Here is a 19,729-nt window from a genome sequence, read left to right on the forward strand (position 1 = left end):
AAATTTCTTTAGGTGTTATGAAACAATAAAAGAAGAAGAATATTGCAGAGCAAAGTAGAGAAGTAATTTTTATTGATATGACATGAATTACAATGGAATAGAACACTCTATTTATAAGGAGAGACTGACTTAACCACCAAGCAATAAACTTTAGAACACATTCACCTCTATTTATAACATTAGGTAAAAACTTACTCACATTTTGTGCTTAACACCGCCCAATGCACTTTTTCTTACCACATTTATTGGTTAATTTCTCTTTCTAAAAATAAAACATTAAACAAGATCCCCACTTGCCGTTTTCAGCTTTTGGGGGGAGAGAGATCTTGCTGGCAGTTTACTCTCTTTGCTTTGCTTGTGTCCGCAAGATCTCTCCTCTCCTTCTTCTCTCTTTCCTTCGTAATAATTAATAAAACTTCCGCGTTAAACCCAAATCCCAATTCCCTCTACTTGATCTTGTAACACCATTTTCATTTCCTTCAATAAAAACCTCAACTTTTCTCCCCTTGATTTCACTCATTTGCTCTTTTTCTTGAAAATTTTCAAGAACTGAGCTTTATACTCAATTACCCAGAAATAAAAACAAAATGGGTTTGCATTTAAACCCAAAATATGTATGGATCCTCTTACTTCTCATTACTACCCCTCTGATTTATGCTCAGGTAGTGTTAACAATTGGTTCTTTAACATTTTTCTTGTGTTTTTGGGTGTGCAAATGATGTATGATGTCCTTTTAATTTTGATTTTTTATTGTTTTGGGTTTACTTAGGATGCTGTGGATGAAACTGAAATTGTTGAGTCAGGTGGACGGTTCAAAGATCTGGGTAGGCGCAGTAAAGTGAGTATACTTTAGCTTAATTTGAAATTTTATCTGTTGAGATTTTGAAATTTTACTGGATGTATTGAAAGGTATAGCATTAGCTTGATGTGTGCGTGCGTGTGTGTATATGTAGTTATTTACTTTACTGTTTTACCTTGCTGCAAAGTGGAAACTAGTTATGATAGTGCTAGGCAGAGGCGGATGCAGGCTTTAAGATATGGTCCAGACCCTATACATCCATTAAGGTATCCACGGAGTATGTAAAAAAGTTAACTTCAGAACCAGTTATTAGTGTCACACCTCCTTTTTCCGCCCCGCGAGGGGTGAAGGAGTTTTTCCAATTAAAGGACAATCGAAACAGGATTTGTTTATTTATTTCAGAGTCGCCACTTGGGAGATTTAGGGTGTCCCAAGTCACCAATTTAATCCCGAATCGAGGAAAAGAATAACTCCATATTACAGTCCCCGAACCAGAAATCCGGATAAGAAATTTTGTTAACCTGGGAGAAGGTGTTAGGCATTCCCAAGTTCCGTGGTTCTAGCACGGTCGCTCAACTGTCATATTTGGCTTATATATCTGATTTTATACAATTATGAACTTATGTGCAAATTTTATCCTTTAGCCGCTTTTTTGTATTTTTGGAAGTCTTAATATTTTCGGAATTTTTCTCTCTTAAATATTCAGCTCCCTTTTTTTCTCTATCTTCTTCTTTCTGTCCTCCCAAAATCTGATCAAGTCTATCTTATTTATCTCTCATCCCCAACCCTTTAATCAATTAATAAAACAACCACTTTCTCTTACCAAACCCACTACTACATAAAAAATACAATTATTATTTATTTAAACAACTTTTCTTGAGCCCCGCAATCCCACAATGTCTTGTTCCCCATTTTTGATTAAACAAGTGCATTATTCCCAACCATTATGTCTTGTCCCCCATTATGAATTATTTTAATATTATTTAAAATATTATTTAATCTTAATGGACAAAGCACTCAAAATAAATAATTGTTCAGATTTTCAATTCCAAAAATACCCCTCCGACCTTACTGAAATTACCATTTTAACCCTGAAAATACTGCATTTCACCAATCTACCCCGTCAGCTATAACCAATTCACTTAATCAATACTAACCAAATATAGCAGTTATAATCAATTCCTAATCAAATTTTATGAACAAAACTCAAAATAAATGATGAACGACAAAGAAACAACTGGAATTATTTTGACTGAACAATATTTTTTAACAACAAACTTATTTTCAGATTCAACAACAATAACAAACAAATATATTCAAATCATGAGCTCAAATTCAAATTAAACTTAAACAAAAATAAATAAACAAATTGAAATCACTAAACTCAAATAATCAATTGATCTTCAAATTAAATCCAACGAAATTACAACAAAGATACATGATTCAAACTAAATCAAAAAATTAAAAACCAAAACATAAACTCACATTAAATCACTAGATTAACATGAACTTCAAACAAAAATGAACATGAATTATCATGTCTCAATTAAACAACAAACATGACGGATTCAAACGATTTAAACTAACACTCTTCTATATTAAAATTAAATCCTTTTAAATTAATAAAACAAACTGAAAAAATAATTAATTGAACTTCAACTTAAATCTAACAACATTATAATTAAACTAACAATTTCTACATAAAAATAAACAAGAAAAATGAAACAAACTGAAGAAAATAACAAAACGATAAACATGAAATTAATATCGAACATATTTAATTTCAGATCCGAAAATATCAAACAAATTACGGACAGAATCGAAACTTAAACCAACTAACCGGATCGGAACGACGACGAACTCGAACGAAAACAAAACTCGAACCATGACTGCCAACGACCTAACGGATCTTGACTTCAACGACAATCCCACCTTCCTTTTAACCTTGACGAACTCAAAACGACAAACAACGACCTCGACGAATTGAAACTGAAGATCGTCGAGCAGCAGTAGCTTGTGGTTGAGCAATGGCAACCATGGATGCTGAACGAAGAAGAAGAAACATCCAAGGTGGTCGTTTCCATGGCGGACGGGGAGGCAGTGAAGCAGAAGAAGCAGCAGCTCGTCCATGGTTGGACGTAGCAAAAGCAAGCAGCAGCAGCGACGGGCCTAGCAGGAGCGGAGCAGCAATGGGCAGCAGTGGTGGCGGAGCAGCAGCAGCGACGGGCTGGCTTGGTTGAGCTAGGTTTCGACGAAGGTTTTCCGGCGACGTGACGACGACAAAGAAGGTGAAGACGAAGAAGATGAAGATGGGGCAGCCATGGGAGCTGCTTCACGTCGTCCATGGCCGAGCTTCGAGGGTGGTCGTTTGCTTCGTATGTTTGTTGTGTGTGTGTTGTGTATGTGTGGTGTGTGTTGAAGGTGAAGGACGGGGGGAAGGCAGCCATGGGAGACCGGGTCGGTGACGGGGACAGTGTGTGTTTGGGTTATGGACTGGGCTGACCGGGTCGACCCGGTTTGAAATGGACCGGGTCGTAGGTGTTTTGGGCCTAAATTTATAACTGAAGAGGAGACCCAATTCCGATTTTCTTCTATTTTTTGCTCTCTTTTCTTTTACTTCCTAATTAATAAAACTAAAATTCTAAATTAACTTATAAACTAAATTAACTTATCAAAAATACTAATTAATTCCAAATAACTATTATCGCACATTTAAATAGCAATTTAGACGTTAAATGCTAAAAATGCAACGTACATTATTTTTTATGATTTTCTCATTTTTGTAAAACAAACTTAAATAAATACTAAATGAAAATGCGACATATTTTATATTTTTATTAATTTAAACAAATAAACATGCACAGACAAAATACAAATAATTATACAAAAATACCACAAAAATTCAAAAATTGCACACCAAGGAAAAATCGTTTTATTTTGAATTTTTTGGGAGTAATTCTTTCATAGGGCAAAAATCACGTGCTTACAATTAGCACTTGAGATTCCCATTCTAGAATCCAGAACCCATAAAGTTAAGATATTGGATTGGTCTCTGCTTGGAATTCCACTACTATAACCGTATTCGGAAGCGGTGTGTTTGGCCGAACCCACTGCACGTACAGTTAGTCCGCCCATAGGTGCTGGAGTAGTGTGTCATTGGATAATGCAAAGAGTGGAATAGAAGATCTTTTGACTAGTCTTGGTCTTTTAGTTCATATCTACTGAATCTTGGTGTCAAATATTGAGGTAAAATCCTAGTTCGATGTAAACTTAAAGAGATATGATGCATACAGAACTAAAGACATACCCCTATATAGATCTTATATATTTACTAAAGTAGAAGTGTAGGGCGGAATACTAGTCTTGCTATAGAGTACAATGTTGGATGGAGCTAAGATCAGATGCAAGCATGTGGTTTACCAAGTGCATAGAGTGACATGTTATATGCACTGCAGGAGCATCTATCAGAGAGAGAGAGTATCACTTTAGTTTAATAAGCTTTTGTCTGAGCAGTTGTTTTGTACTCTAAAGTAACTGGGAATCAATGATTCAGTTGTCTGTGTATCATTGAGTCAGGTGAAAAAAGATGTACAAAAATGATATTTGCTGGGAGTTATATGATTGAATTGATACCTTGGTATTACTCTGCTGATAAATGATGTGTCGTGGCCCCCAGGGCTTTGGTCTAGTAGTAAGAGCACAATGTGTGATCTGTGAATCAGGCGTGCGCCACGAGTTCGAACTCTGCACTTGAAAAAAATTGATATTTAAGTGGAGTAGATGGGGGAGCAGGCTCATTATCTGCCGAGTTTCGAACCGCGCTCCAGCTGACCAGAAAAAAAAATTGATCCATAGTGTGTTGAGATAAAGAATTGAAAGAACTGCAAACAAGAAATGGTTCCGTCTATATGTATGGTTTGAAATCTAATGGGTTACTAATAACCAAACATCAAATTTTATTGCGGCACTATTTGAGGAGTTTAATGTGTTAATTTGACTTGTGTATTATATAAGTAGTAACTTAAAAAAACTCTTAAAACAGTAATTGGAAAGTTAGCTTTATTGTAAAAACATCATATCCAGTTTTAATTTGTTTAGCTAAAATGAGTTTGATTTTGAGACTTGTAAAATTTTATAAAGTAGTAATTTAATGGTGTTAAACTTTTTGGTATTTCTCCAAATAATAGGAACTTGTCGTTGAACGGGGATTAGGGAAACAATACTCAGCGCTAGCTTAAACGATCTAGCTTGGCATTTCTACCACATGTGTTTCTTATCAGTTTGCTGACTTTGCATTTATTTACTGGGCAGATTATAGTTGAAAAACTTAAGACTGGTGTTGTGAGGAGTGACGATCCAGATTCTATTGATGTTGGTCTGGGTTTGGACTCTAATCTTGGCACCCTTGATGCCTTCTTTGCTAGTTTGTCGATGATCCTTGTCAGTGAGGTCAGTAACTCCGCCACTGTATTCTTTTACTACTGCTGTTTTTCATTGCAGTTAATTTCTGGTTAGTTCTGCTTTTCTTCAATCTTCATGAAAGAAGTTGTATACTAACTTGTGATTTTCTGCTTCTCATGATATTAGTGATGATGACTATGAGGTTATCTGTTGAAAACATAAAAACCAGCTGGCTGGCAACTTTTTAAATAAACACCACTGTTTCCTAAACCTAACTGCAGTTTGGCGATGTACTATTCATTTTGGCAGTGCCCTCCTCAAGATATTGCCTTACTCTCGTTTAATAAGTGTTTTATGGATGGCTATGCTGCTAGATTGGTGATGAGACATTTATAATAGCAGCTCTGATGGCAATGCGTCACCCCAAATCAATCGTTTTATCTGGTGCACTCAGCGCCTTGTTTGTTATGACTGTAAGTAATTGAACTTCCTTCATTACTTTGTTAGTTCACACATACAGCATTTCTTCTCTCCCCTTCATTAGGTTCAATTATTTCTCATACATTTACAGTTCTCGCTCATAGTATGTGCCAGTATGTTAGTACTAACTCTAGGTCTCCTCTTCATATAACTAGATACTCTCTACTGGGCTTGGTAGGATAGTGCCAAATTTGATATCAAGGAAGCATACAAATAGTGCAGCTACAGGTTGGTATTTTACATATTGCTGTTCTGTAATTGTCTCGGTTTACTTTAACGATGTGATACCTTTTCTGTTGATTTTGGCCTTTTAGCTGTCTCTAAGATCTCGAGTTGAAACTTGACAGTATTTTTCCACTGTTCATATTCCAGTTTCTTGCCAGATTTTCTATTCGTCCTTTGTGCAAGTCGAACTAGTGAATAGCTATTCGGTCTCTGTGCAACATAATGTAAATTGTGATTTCTAATTGGGTTGCAATACTATTATATTTTTCTGTTTTTCTTCTTGACATGCCTATTTTCCCCTATATATTCTTTTTCTTCTTCGGCAAAAAAGCTCCTTTTTCTTCTTTTTATTTCCCCATATTTTGTCGGATAAGGCTGATTCTATCGTTCCCATCCGTATTTTGTTCTATTAGATAGACAAGAGGGGTTGCTTTGATGGTAAGCAACCTCCACTTCCAACCAAGAGGTTGTGAGTTCGAGTCTCCCCAAGAGCAAGGTGGGAAGTTCTTGGAGGGAAGGATGTCGGGGGTCTATTTGGAAACAGCCTCTCTACCTCAGGGCAGGGGTAAGGTCTGCGTACACACTAACCTCCCCAGACCCCACTAAGTGGGATTATACTGGGTTGTTGTTGTTGTTGTAGATAGATACAAAGTTCTGTTTTTTCAATTTTTGTGCAGTTCTTTATCTCTTTTTCGGGCTTCGGCTTCTCTATATTGCATGGAGATCATCAGATTCAAAGGCTTCCCAGAAAAAGGAAATAGAGGAAGTATGTTCCCCTTTCTATTGTTTAGATGTTTTACATTGCTATATGGTCTTGCTTTAAATTCTGGAGTACTACTTTTGATTTTCACTTTTTCTGGAGTTGCCGGTAAATTTGATCCCTTGGTGAATATTAAATATTTCAGGTGGAAGAAAAACTTGAAGCTGGACAGAGCAAAGCAGCAGTCAGGCGATTCTTTTCTAGATTGTTCACACCCATATTTTTGGAGGTATTTATGTGCATTTGAGCTCAATATGTATTCCATTCAAAGGAATGCCTGTTATTTTTTTAAATTTCACTCAATTTGGGTCAAACACTTCATGACAATGGCTAAAATATGCAATCATCGAGGGATGGGGTATTAAATTCTTTAACGAGTGAATTTTGTGCCCTTTTCAAGATGCATTGATTGCTTTATTTGTCAAGGAAAAGGGAATTTCCCCACGGGTGCGTTCAATAAGTGAACCGGAAAATTGTGATAAGAGGAATCTAAGTAATCAGTTTTCCTCTTAATTTCGTGGAGAATATTACATTTTCTTCCATCAAATATCTGGAATGGCATTGCTGACATTTCTTCTTCAAGTTTACTTCATTTCCCCGTTTCCCACTTAAATGACCTATTCCCACATTCTAATTTCTATCCAATTTCCCATTATTTTGCTTCCTGCAATCGTGTCAAATGTTGTATTTTGTTGGTCCGACCATATCAGTTTATTACTTTATTGATAAAATCTATGAAATTTATAAAATAACTAACATTAATTTGTTGTTGTCTATGCAGTCCTTTATCTTGACCTTTCTCGCAGAGTGGGGAGACCGCAGCCAGATAGCAACAATTGCTGTAAGATATTCTTATTTCCTTTTGATTGGGGCTCACAAAAGACTGGGTGCTACCTTTGTTTTCACGTGCTCGTTAATATCTTGGTTTTCAAGTTGTAGCAATTTTCTAAAACAGTTACTCTAGAAGTATCACTGGCTCGAGCAAGAATACAGCTATGCAGAAACATACCGTGCTTATTAGCTTAACAATGTGTGTCATTTAAGTTCAAGCGACGTGTTCAATTGATTATGATCTTCATTCTGCAGTTAGCTACACATAAAAACGCAATTGGAGTTGCTGTTGGGGCAACAATAGGACACACTATATGTACTTCAGTGGCAGTGGTAGGTGGAAGCATGCTTGCATCGAAGATCTCACAACGAACAGTAGCTACAGTCGGAGGGCTTCTTTTCCTCGGGTTTTCCTTGTCATCGTATTTCTATCCACCTCTATGATTTTGACTTCATAAATCGACCTTAATTCTTCTGGAATGGCATTGTTGAATCCAATTTTTCGGTTATTTCAATAGGCTTAAGAGGGAAATGAATTATTTGTACTACAGCAATTTTACCTTATTTTTTTGTGTAAATGCAAGATTATTTAGTATGTTTTACATGAATCGGAAACATTGCTGAAAAAGGGCAGTGGTCTATGTTTACATTGTTGTAGAAAGAATTATGAAAAATTTGAGATGACTTCCTGTCAATTTATTCAAATGCCTAATGTCTAAGAGCTACTTTTACAAGTTAGAATATTGGAAACAAGGGGGAACTAATACAAAGATACAGGAATTTTTATAAAGCACTACAGTTTAGAGTCTAAGTACCATAGGTAACTATAGTTTGCATAGTTACTATTTGTAGCTACTGTTCTATTTGTTATCAGCTTATATCACTTGTATTCAGACGCGTAATGAATACAACCTGTGTCAATTGTATTCGTTGCGCAAATGAGTACCACATATATCGGCTGTATTCTTTCGCGCAGTAAATACAACCAAGGCGAAATATAGAATAACAGAATGCTCTTATTGAAAGTCGAATTCAAGACCTCCGCTTACTAAGCGGGCACTCTAACCAATTGAGCTATGGGAGGTTGTTGCTATCCTGTTTCAGTTCAAAACAATTGATATCTTGTTTCAATACTACATTGAATTCGCTATAAAATTCAAATACAACTATGACTTTTTTGAATGTATAGCTAAGAATAGTAAATGCAGTGCATATATTTGCTTTGTTGCGCAGTTTTTCCATAAACTAATCTCTACATTATTATTAACCGCATGATAATCTTTATATTATTATTTGTTGCATAAATAACCCATGCATTATAATACATGGACATACTTTTCCCCATGAAGCCACCTTCCTACAAAAATGAGACTAAATTTATTGATCTTTTCTTTGTTCTAATGATTATATTTCAGACAATTTGGACTGACTAGCAGTTAGGTATTCTATCTTTGTTTCATATTAGAAAAGGAAAATGAAAGACAGAAAATATTTAATGCAAAATTTCAGCAAAAAGAATGAACTTTTACTCTATAGGTTTGTTAGTTTTTTTCAGTCCCCACAAATGTATAGGCATTTGTCTACCTCAATGCCTAAACTTGGGTAAATGTCCACATCAAAGAACTCAATCAAGAAAATTTTGTAAGTACATGACCTTTAGGAATGTTTTATTTCTTCAAAAAATAAAGTTTGTACTTAGCTAATCTTGGGTGCAACTCTATGGATATATGCTGGTTTTATGTCTTAACTAAAGAGTTGTACTTTGAGGATATTCTAGAATTCTAACGATAACAACATACCCAGTGAAATCTCACAAGTGGGACCTGAAGAGGGTAGTGTATATGCAGATTTTCTCCTATCGTGTGGAGGCAAAGAAATTGTTTCTGATAGACCCTCGACTCAAGTCAAGCATAGTCACAACATTTTAGACAAAGAAATACAACATTGAAAAAGTCAATGAAAAAGAAGCAGTAGCGACAAATCGCTAGGTAATCATAAAACCAAAGCAGAAACATATTCTATAATTCTAGCTAATTTCTATCCATGGAGTTCCCCATTTAACATGTATAATATAAAGTTTTGCAGTTATCGACACTTAAACTATTAGAAGATAGCAGATACTCAGTTAAATAATCGAGTCGTATGTCAGTTGACCGGACCCCACCATTAACAAAAAACATTGTGCAATGTTTACTACATTTGTAAGCCATACACAAGTTATTTTGTTCATAAGTTATATAATTAATATCCACAAGGTACAGAGAGAAGATCTTATCCTATAAAGGAATAATTCAATGCAAGAAGTTTGGACCCAAAGTTAGTTACACATAATATTCCTTTACACTTAATATCATACATTTGCTTGTAATAGACTCCATAGAGGTGGAGTACAATTTAAGTATATAAACATTCCACTAGAAATGAAATGAAAGAAAAGGAAAAGAGAACTTAGATTATATATGTTTAGTGTCAATGGGAGAGTACTGTTTGGTATGATCTCTCCAACAAAAACAAATGGTGACTTCTCCTCTAAGTGTGGCAAGTAAAAAAGAGAAGACCCCACCATGCATTTAGCCCATCATCCTTCTACCAATCCACACACATGGGAGTTAAGTTATATACACCGTTAATGTAAAAAATATATTATGCACTATCAGCATTGGTAAAGTCAGAAATTCCGTTAAGAGTGTTCAAAGTTTAATATATGTACAGTCAGACGTTTCTATAACAACATCTCTATATAACATTCATTCACTATAAATATCAAATTGTTTTCGAAATCGAATTTTATGTTATGTTATAAATTCAGAATTATAAATTATGGTTGTTCAACTACTTTTAATATAACAATCAAAAAATATCAGAACATACGAGGTTGTTATAGAGAGGTTTGATTATATATAAAAAGTAATTTTTAACCAATATACAAAGTATTTTATATATGCAATGTAATTTTTCAATGAAGGATATTCAGTTCAACTTAATAGCCTTCACTCGATGTAGCTACGCCGCTGACGGTGCAGTATATACAAAGTATATTTCACTATCAGTGCATTTTAAGAACCATTTGTAACAGATTATCTACTTTAATTCCAGGTTATAATCTCGCTTATTATTAAAAATTACTTATAATTGCTTTTTAAATAACTTGATAGTGTTAAAATTTCTTGTGATGCCTTATATAGAAGTTAATTTGTAACATATAAAAAGAAGCAAAATAAAGACAAAGAAAGAGATATGAAGAATGTACAGTTGATATGTTTGATTTGGACATCCTAAGGTTTTTTTAATTTATCTTTTTTTTGAGCTAAATATTTGTTATGGACTTTTTAAATACGTACCATTATTCTGACTTAATAACAAAGGCAACTAGGAAACATTATATAACAAACTATTGTCTTTCACCAACCATCTTCCTCCTCCATCATCTATATCTCATTTCTAAAGAAGAAAAACAATACACTCTTTGATAAGTTTAGTGTGTGTGTGTGTGTTTTACTAGGTTTGTTAGAATACAACAATAATGAGGTATAGAATGGAAAGATTTGTGTTACTTCCATTTTCTGTGGGTTGCATCTCTGAATCAAGTGTTGCAGTTGGTCATCATCATCAGCTTAATAAAAGTCCAAGCCATGAACCCAAGTTAACTCCCACAAGTATGTCTCTCTTTCTTTTTCTCAAACATCATTGGCGGAATCAGAAATTTTAACATGATTTTTTTTTAAAAAAAAATATTAGCTCTAGGATTTAAACATGCGATATAAAGTCATTTTTGAACCATCTTTATCACTTTACTTTAATTTTCTTTATCTCCAAAAAAAAATTATTATTTTTACCTTATTTACGGAATATAATTTTTCGTAAAGGGGTTTAATTGAACCCGTCATTACATGTAGTTTCGCCACTATACCACCCCATCACTTCTAAAAAGGGCAGTCAAGTGCATGAGGCATCTCGGGTTCACGCATGATCCGGGGAAGGATCGGTGTCCAAGGGGCAGGGTCGAAGCTACATTCTATTAAGGGTGGTCAATTGACACCCTTCGTCGAAAAATTATAATGTGTGTATAGGTAAAATATTAAGTTTTGTAGGTATATAACATATATTGAACACTCTTTGTCGGGGATTTTTTTTTTTCTTCTTTCAAGTTTGAACACCTTTGGGTAAATTTCCTTCGCCACTGCCAAAGGGTGTGATGTAGACAGTCTACCCTAATATAAGCCTCAATGGCTGCTTCCACCCCGTCGCTTCTCTTCCCTTTTTAATAAATTTATATGTGAAGTTTTGGCTTATCTTAGTTTTTAACATTTGTCATAATGCAGGAAGCCAAAAAGAAGGAAAGGAGGAAGAGCGAGAAGATGAAGATGACAAAAGTTTGGAGGGTGAAAATTTGAAGAATACATTAGGCCTTATGGCCCTTCCCAAATTTCAGAGGCTTTTTAAAAATTTCAAAAATTTGTCTCAGCTATTTGGTAAGTTCTCCTATTGGATATTAGTATACTCTTCTTTTAAAAATAAAATAAAATAAAATAAAATATTAGTATAATACCTATGATGAAATTGGCTGCTTTCTGTTTAATCCATGCTTTGTACATGTTTATTCCCGCTATATTACGTGTCTACATCAAATCAAATAATTTAATCAAGTCAAATTTAAATGAGAATAGGTATCGCTTAATTTTTCATTAAAATATTATATACTATCAACTGAATTTGTAGTAAAAAGATCGGAAAAAAGAAACAAGATCTACACAATCAGCGTGAGAAAACGTGAAGGTAATAATTAAATTAAATAGTTCAGTTGGATCGGATGTGCTTAATTGCTTATAACCTTTGATCTTTTAACAGATTATTCACTAAAATAAAAAATGTATTCTTAATATACACTCAAAATCAGATCTAGATTCTTAAGTCAGCGAATACATATTAGTTATTACTACAATTAAACAAATATTTGTAGATTTAAAGAAAAACTAGTCATTTAATTTGTGATAATGGATATAAAATACTTCGCTACATAAGATTTTGTATAAATAATGTCGGTCTATTAGCACAACTCGGTAATTTGTATGTAGATTTGGGTGTAGAGTTATAGAGGTTCTAAGGCTTTATTTCTTATTCTAAATTAATGTTTACTTTGCGTTACTCTCAAAGATATTTGCTCGCCTATATCCATCTATTCTATAGATACACATATATATAGAGAGAAACACACACACGAAGATATTATTTACACATATATTTTTGTATTTTTTCGACGAATATTGTTAGATGCATCCATTTTGATTTAAGTGTATATTTTATTATTTATTGTGAACCAGTGGATAAGGAAGAAATGGAAGAAGAAGAAGAAGAGGAGGAGATGGGAATGGAAATAGGATTACCAACAGATGTGAAGCATGTAACTCACATTGGAATAGATGGTGCTTCTACTTCTATCCTTTCAACAAGAAATTGGGATAATCTTAAATCCCCTAATGATAATTTCCTCACTCATTTCCCTTTATCTCCTTTTGCCATGGCTCATTCACCTCACTCCCCTAATCACATTTCCATGGCTAGCTCCTCTTAATTAATTCATTAATTACCGCTTTTCACTTGTTCGCCACTGAAAATACCATTTTTCGTTCGACTTGTATGTGTTAAGCATGTCGCCAACGTTCATCCCGAGCCAGGCCCATTTTCCCGCTCTCAAAAAAGGATCAATTTGAATGAAGTAATTCTTATATGTTGGAAAATTTGTGTCAATGTTACCTTTAATTGGTTCTTATCAAAGTGTGGTACTTGGATGGATTACTTGCCTATAGAGTTTGTTGGGTGGGGGAAAAAAGTTCAAATCTATATTTGTTTCTTTTTTTACTTCAGTAAAAAATAAATAAGTTCATTATTATTAATACTAATGTTATTATTATTGTTAATATTATTATTATTAGTAGTAGTAGTAGTAATGAGTAATGAATGGTGTATGCATTATTTATAAGATCCATTTTCCACCTATTGTTTTATGTTTTCCAGGCCAAACTATACTGGGTTTTGGTTCTTGTCAAAAGTAATGTAGTATGATTGCTTTACTTGCATATACAGTTTGTCGGTGTGGCAAAAAACATTAACGCATATTTTCTTTCCTCTTTCTTTTGGTGAAAAATAAATAAGTTCATTTATATTATTATTATTTGGGTATTTTATGTACGTCTGAAATTATGATGGAAGAAGCCACCAAAATATCGTCGCAAATAATATTTTTCTAACGAGATTTCGACGATAATAATTTTATCAAAGTTTAGTTGTTGTCAGAATTCAGCTCGTCAAATTCCAAAAGAATAATTGAAAATTAGTGAATAATTTCACAAGTTTTTTGTGAGGTTAGGGTCGTTAGACCCTAATTGTCTATTGAAAAACGTTGTTGGGCTAGCGCGACTTTTTAATTGCTTTTGGTGGATGAATTGGATGGTGATCTTAATAGGTTCAAGTCTTGGGTATTTATTAGGAAGCACTTTACCCCTCAACTTCCAAACCCATCGACGCCACTAATCTACATGTCCCAACCTCACATGGCGAACCAACCTCTACAGTCTTGGCTGGAGATGGTGTTGCTCCTCCTGTATTTGTAAAATAATGATTATGGAAATTAAAACGTTAGCTTATTAACGTAAATATAAATGATATAAATGAAACACAAATTAATTCGAGCCCACTGAATTCACAGTGTTTCCTTAAGGAATTTAATCCCCTCCTAGTACCCAAGGTTATGGATTATTTTCTCCCAGGATAGAACGAATTACACACTGGTGTAGCGGTACTTCAAACCCCAATGTTTCAGCGAACACAAAGTTCGGCAGCAAATCACACTTACTGTTGCTTTCTTAGTAGTTTAAAACAATGCAGAACAAGGGAGGAGAAGTCAGAAATTCGTATGGAAAATCTGAGAGGAAGGAGTGCAAAGTATAGCTAGCGTTGAGTTTTTGGTGAAGAGAAGATCAATTGCTCTCAAGTTTTCAGTGTTTCTTTAACAGGCTGCTTGCACCCTCTATTTATAGTGCAATTAGCTGCTAAAAATGGACCCGCTGCCACTTATGAAGTGGAGCACTTGGCCATGGTGGACAGAGCACCAGGTTGTTTACTAATGGAGCAATCAATATGGCAATGGTGGCTGGAGCACTACTCATGGTGGAATGAGCACTTGCTCATTAATATTCACGGATTGGAAAACATCGGTTACAAACACGGATAATATTACGTTAATATTCACTATTAACAAATAAATTTGGTCCAAAAAATTAATCAATCAATCATTTGACCAAATCCGAAGCCGAAGCCGTAGCCGAGCGAGTGACGACGGCGCGAGGCTTGCCTTCTTCTTAACTCTTTAAGAGCTACATGAAGTGCATTTGTATATAAAACCCACCAAACTCCTTTTCCTCTACCAATGAGGGACAATGTCTCATTAAAAGGAGAGGAAAACTTAAAATTTTACTCAAAATTTTCATTTCCCTCCATTTCTCATTCACCCTTTTTTTAATACCTTTCTATATTAAAAAGAAACTCAAACATTCAAAACCTTACACATACTTAGATGTAGGATTGTGACTGCAACTCTAATCAAAATGAGAGTTTATTGTTGTTGATAATGAGTGATGGTTATCAAATACATTGTTAAGGAAACTGACCAATTCCAATCACAATAAAGATCAATAACAACAATAACAACACAGTGTAATCTCACTTAATGGGGTCTGGGGAGGGTAGTGTGTGCGCAGATCTTACCCTTACCCTGGGGTAGAGAGACTGTTTCCAAATAGACTCCTGACATTCTTCCCTCCAAGAACTTCCCACCTTGCTCTTGAGAGACTCGAACTCACAACCTCTTGATTAAAATTAGAGGTTGCTTACATAAAGATCATTTCGGCAAAATTATTCAATGTGGAAAGAAAGATGTAATAAGTAATTGGGACAATAAGGTTGAAATAGCATTCTCTGGTCATTTTTTCAACTTTATTTTGAAAAATAGCTACTGCCTTGAAGTTTTAAATTTGACATACGCATATATGACGTGGACATATTTGATTGTGAATAATATCCAGAATAAATTGGACACTTTTTCTTGAAGGAGAACTGTAGCTATCACCGCCAGAATATAAACACGATAATTAAACTAAAAAATCACCGACAAAAAATATATTTTGGAAAATTATTAAATAGAGAATAGAAGAGTTAAAAAGGAACTATAGGGAGTAGGGGTGTACATGGACCGGGTTGGTTCGGTTTTTATCAAAACCAAATCAAACCAATTATATCGGTTTGGATTGGTTCGGTTTTGTCGGGTTTTCGGGTTTTTTTGTTACATGAATATTATTTTAATCTTACTTTATTAAAATTATAGATAAAGCTTTGATAAGTGAATATATGTTTAGTAAATATGGAAAAAATTGACAAACATATGATCTATTAAAATATTCTAATCGGAGAATTTTTGTAGTAACACATGATAGTTATTTTCTTAGTCGTCTAACAATAATTTTTCGTTAATTTACGTTTTCAAGGTTAATACATGAGAGGATCTCAAATATTTCTACATTTTCTAAAGAAAAATCATTATAAAGTCTTAAAAATATAAATAAAAATTTACATATTTATATGTCGGTTTGGTTCAGATTTTTTTACTCAATACCAAGCCAAATCAAACCAAACTTAATCGGATTTTTTAATCGGTTTGATGCGGTTTTCCGGTTCGGTTTGAACACCCCTAACGGGGAGTGACATTCAAATGTTTCCTACAAGAACAGAAGAAGGAAACTCTTAAATTAAAAAACGTGAACGAAACTAAAACACATAAATAACAAAATAAGCAATCAATGCAATTATAACATTTCATGTCTATTACGTAATTACTTTTTAAAAAAAAATTGAGGGCGAGCATCAGTATAATGGTAAAATTGCAATTTTAGTAATTCATGCATCACGATGTCAAGGTATGAAAAATAATCTCCTTGCAAAAATATATAGTAAGAAAATAACTTTCACTCATAATCAAGAGAAGAATATTCCTCAATTAGATGGAAAACGTTTGGTTTAGAAACATTTTTTTATCAACCAAACGCTAAAAATAAAAAAATATTTTCGTTATACCCAATACAATCTTGATTTAAAGAGCTTTAAATTGTTGACTACTTGACTTAGATTACATCTTTTCATTCCTCTTTCTCTTCTTTTTTCCTTTTTTCTTTCTTTCTTTTTTTCTTTTTAGGTGAAACGCTATTATAGGTATAATGATAATGACACATTTGTTCTTTTCAACTTCTAATTGGAAAACGGCACGTGATAGAATAACAAATACTAGTAGGATAAAATAAACTAGAATTAGGTGATATTATCTTCAAAGTAGATAGATCAACTATATATATATATTTTTTTGCGATTAATTTTGACCTTGTCTTCTGCTTTCTCCTTGCCCGTATTTTGACTAATTGAGTATTCACAAAAACAAAAAAAAAAATGATGTAGGTGAAGCTTAATGAGACCCATAAGATGGTGGCAAATAATTTTTGCTAAGAAATTTTGCCTTGGATATAGTCCAATAAGTAAATTTCGATACATAGTATAGTAAAGAATAGTTGTGATATAAATTTTCATCCATTAAGCTTTTTTAAAAAATAGATTTTTGCCGACCTCTAAGTAATTTTTATTTTGTAACTCAAAATAAATTCAAGATTTCAGAGTAATAGGTGTTTGCTAATATAAATTCCGAAAGAAGAGGAAATAAAATTTAGTTATGTTCTCAGTTCTTATCTAAAAATTTTAATAATTGCCTATGTAAATTTAATAAGTCTGGTCAAAGGTATTGGATGCTCAAGCACCCATATAGTTCCACCACTTGCTCCAAGATTAATCAATCTATTGGATATGAATTAACCATTTTATTTTTCCACAAGAATGATAACAAGTAGAGCGGAGTTTGTTGGGTGAGTGGATCCCTTCATAGAAGATCTGGGATCGATTCCCATCACCAGCAGCCTCTCAGTTAGAGCTCGTCGCCCGTGGCTTGCCTTGTGTGGTTTACATTTTCCGTATGATTTGTAAATTATTACACAATGAGCAGGTTACTCAGTACGCACCCGAAAAATAGCAACTTTGCATTTCCCTTGGAATTTTCCAAAAAAGAAAAAAGAAAAAAAAACAAGCAGTGCGAAGAGACTGCTTTATATCCATCAACCCAATTGAAAAAGAAAGGTGGGGTATTATTCACCAAAAGCTCTTATTGAAAGCTATAGGTTTCTGCCCCAAATATTTAATGGAGTACTGGTTTTGTGGTTTTACCTCAAGAAAAAAAAAAGTTAACAAAATTGTGGTAAGTAATAAGTACTCATATATCAACAACAACAACAACAACGACCCAGTATAATCCCACAAGTGGGGTCTGAGAAGGGTAATATGTACGCAGACCTTACCCCTACCCCGAAGGGTAGAAAGAATGAAGTCAAACCAAATCGATTAAAAAATTCGATATTGTTTGGTTTGATTTAGTTTGGTATTGAGTAAAAAAATTCGAACCAAACGGATAAATAAATATATAAATTTTATATAAACTTTTTAAAACTTTATATAGAATTTTCTTTAAAAAATATCTAGAAATATTTGGGATTCTCTTATGGGATGTAATATTTAATAGAATATGAAGTGCTCCGTTTTTATTAACTTTAAATAATGTGTTGTATGATCACTTTTTTATCAAGTGTTATTGAAATGCGTCAATCTCTTTGTTCTTCCATATTCATATGTCAAGATCTATTAAATTCTTATATCTTTTTCGAATTTGAAGTGGTATTTCGATAATTGAAAATTAAATAGAACATATCATTATTTAGGTATCATATTGTTTTTTATATTTATTATTAAATTCGGTTAACCTTAAAAGTGTACATCAACGAAAAGTTATTGTCAGACAACTAACAGCTTGTTTGGATGGTTGTTACACATCGTTTCATAATGTATTGTATTGTATTGTATTGTATTGTATCGTTTGATGAATACAATGTTTGGATAGATTGTATCGTTTGCCGTTGTTTCATGATATCATGCACTAGCAATATGAAGAATAAATTTGTAATATTATAAAAATAAATTATGATACGGGGTAAATTTATTATATAAAAAGGTAGGGTAAATGATAAAATAAAATAATTTAATAATAGTTAAGGGTGAGATGAGAGAAAAAGACAAGATAACGACGCAACCACACCAAATCGGTCGTTATATAAAGTGACACATTTCGTCGTTACGTAGCGACGGATTTAACGATACGATACAATAAGATTTAAATAACAATCAAACAAATATCGTATTTAAAGTAACAATGCGATACGATACAATAGGTAACGACCATCCAAACAAGCTGTAAAAAAAATAGATCATCTGCTACTAAGAAAATTCTCCCATAAGAATATTTTAATAGATCATATGTTTGCCAATTTTTTTAATTTTTATTAAACATATATTTACTTATTAAAAAGTTTAATAACGTAAGATTGACATATTAATTATGTGACAAAAATACCCGAAAACTCAAAAATTCTGATAAAACCAAATCAATCCAAACCGATATAATTAATTTGGTTCAATTTTAATAAAAAAAGAACCAACCCATATAACAATGATCGGATGAGGAAAACAGAGACGGCTGGACCAGTCGATAGCAGAGAGGCTAACTGTAACAACCTCCCTTGTAATTTAGAGGCTCAAAATTGAAAGAATCAAGCTACCGACAAACACAGCCTACAAACTACGTCATCTAACTTATTCTTTTCCTTTGATTTTAAACCTTTTTTTATTGGATACAAAAATCTTAAATTTTTTTCAACCTTGCAATAACCATAGTAAAAAGAATATGTTACAATAATAATCTAAAAAGGAAAAGAAACTTTTTGTTCTAAAATTTACAGGAAAATCCGCAGCTACTACCCTTCGGATGCACGCACATTGCACGTAAACCACACAGGAAATATAAACTGCACTAGTCAAACCCAGTGCGACGAGCTATGACTAAGGAGACTGTTAGTGAGGGAAATTGATCCCAGATCAAGGGCGGAGCTAGAGTGTCGGGAGCGGGTTTGGCTGAACCCAGCAACTTTGATTCGAACCATGTACTTGTCTTAAAAAATTCATTAAATATATAAAAATCATATATAAAATTTTAATTTAAAACCCACTAAGTTAAACCGATTAAAATCTCGAACCCA

General features: G+C 33.6%; 2 protein-coding genes across 2 annotated transcripts; both read left to right on the forward strand.

The window, feature by feature from the left end:
• Nucleotides 1-238: 238 nt before the first annotated feature.
• Nucleotides 239-8,180, forward strand: LOC107806177 (GDT1-like protein 3). Its single transcript, XM_075224765.1, has 9 exons — nucleotides 239-662; nucleotides 770-838; nucleotides 5,111-5,248; nucleotides 5,575-5,673; nucleotides 5,836-5,908; nucleotides 6,583-6,671; nucleotides 6,811-6,894; nucleotides 7,447-7,506; nucleotides 7,752-8,180. The coding sequence occupies exons 1-9, from the start codon at nucleotides 588-590 to the stop codon at nucleotides 7,938-7,940; spliced, it is 876 nt and encodes a 291-aa protein (XP_075080866.1). The 5' UTR covers nucleotides 239-587; the 3' UTR covers nucleotides 7,941-8,180.
• A 2,715-nt stretch (nucleotides 8,181-10,895) lies between these two features.
• Nucleotides 10,896-13,390, forward strand: LOC107806174 (CRIB domain-containing protein RIC4-like). Its single transcript, XM_016630283.2, has 3 exons — nucleotides 10,896-11,152; nucleotides 11,819-11,968; nucleotides 12,818-13,390. Exons 1-3 carry the CDS (start codon nucleotides 11,020-11,022, stop codon nucleotides 13,066-13,068), a joined length of 534 nt encoding a protein of 177 aa, XP_016485769.1. The 5' UTR covers nucleotides 10,896-11,019; the 3' UTR covers nucleotides 13,069-13,390.
• The last annotated feature ends 6,339 nt before the right edge of the window (nucleotides 13,391-19,729 follow it).

The sequence above is a fragment of the Nicotiana tabacum genome, chromosome 11 (assembly GCF_000715075.1).
Source record: "Nicotiana tabacum cultivar K326 chromosome 11, ASM71507v2, whole genome shotgun sequence".
Lineage (NCBI taxonomy): Eukaryota > Viridiplantae > Streptophyta > Magnoliopsida > Solanales > Solanaceae > Nicotiana > Nicotiana tabacum.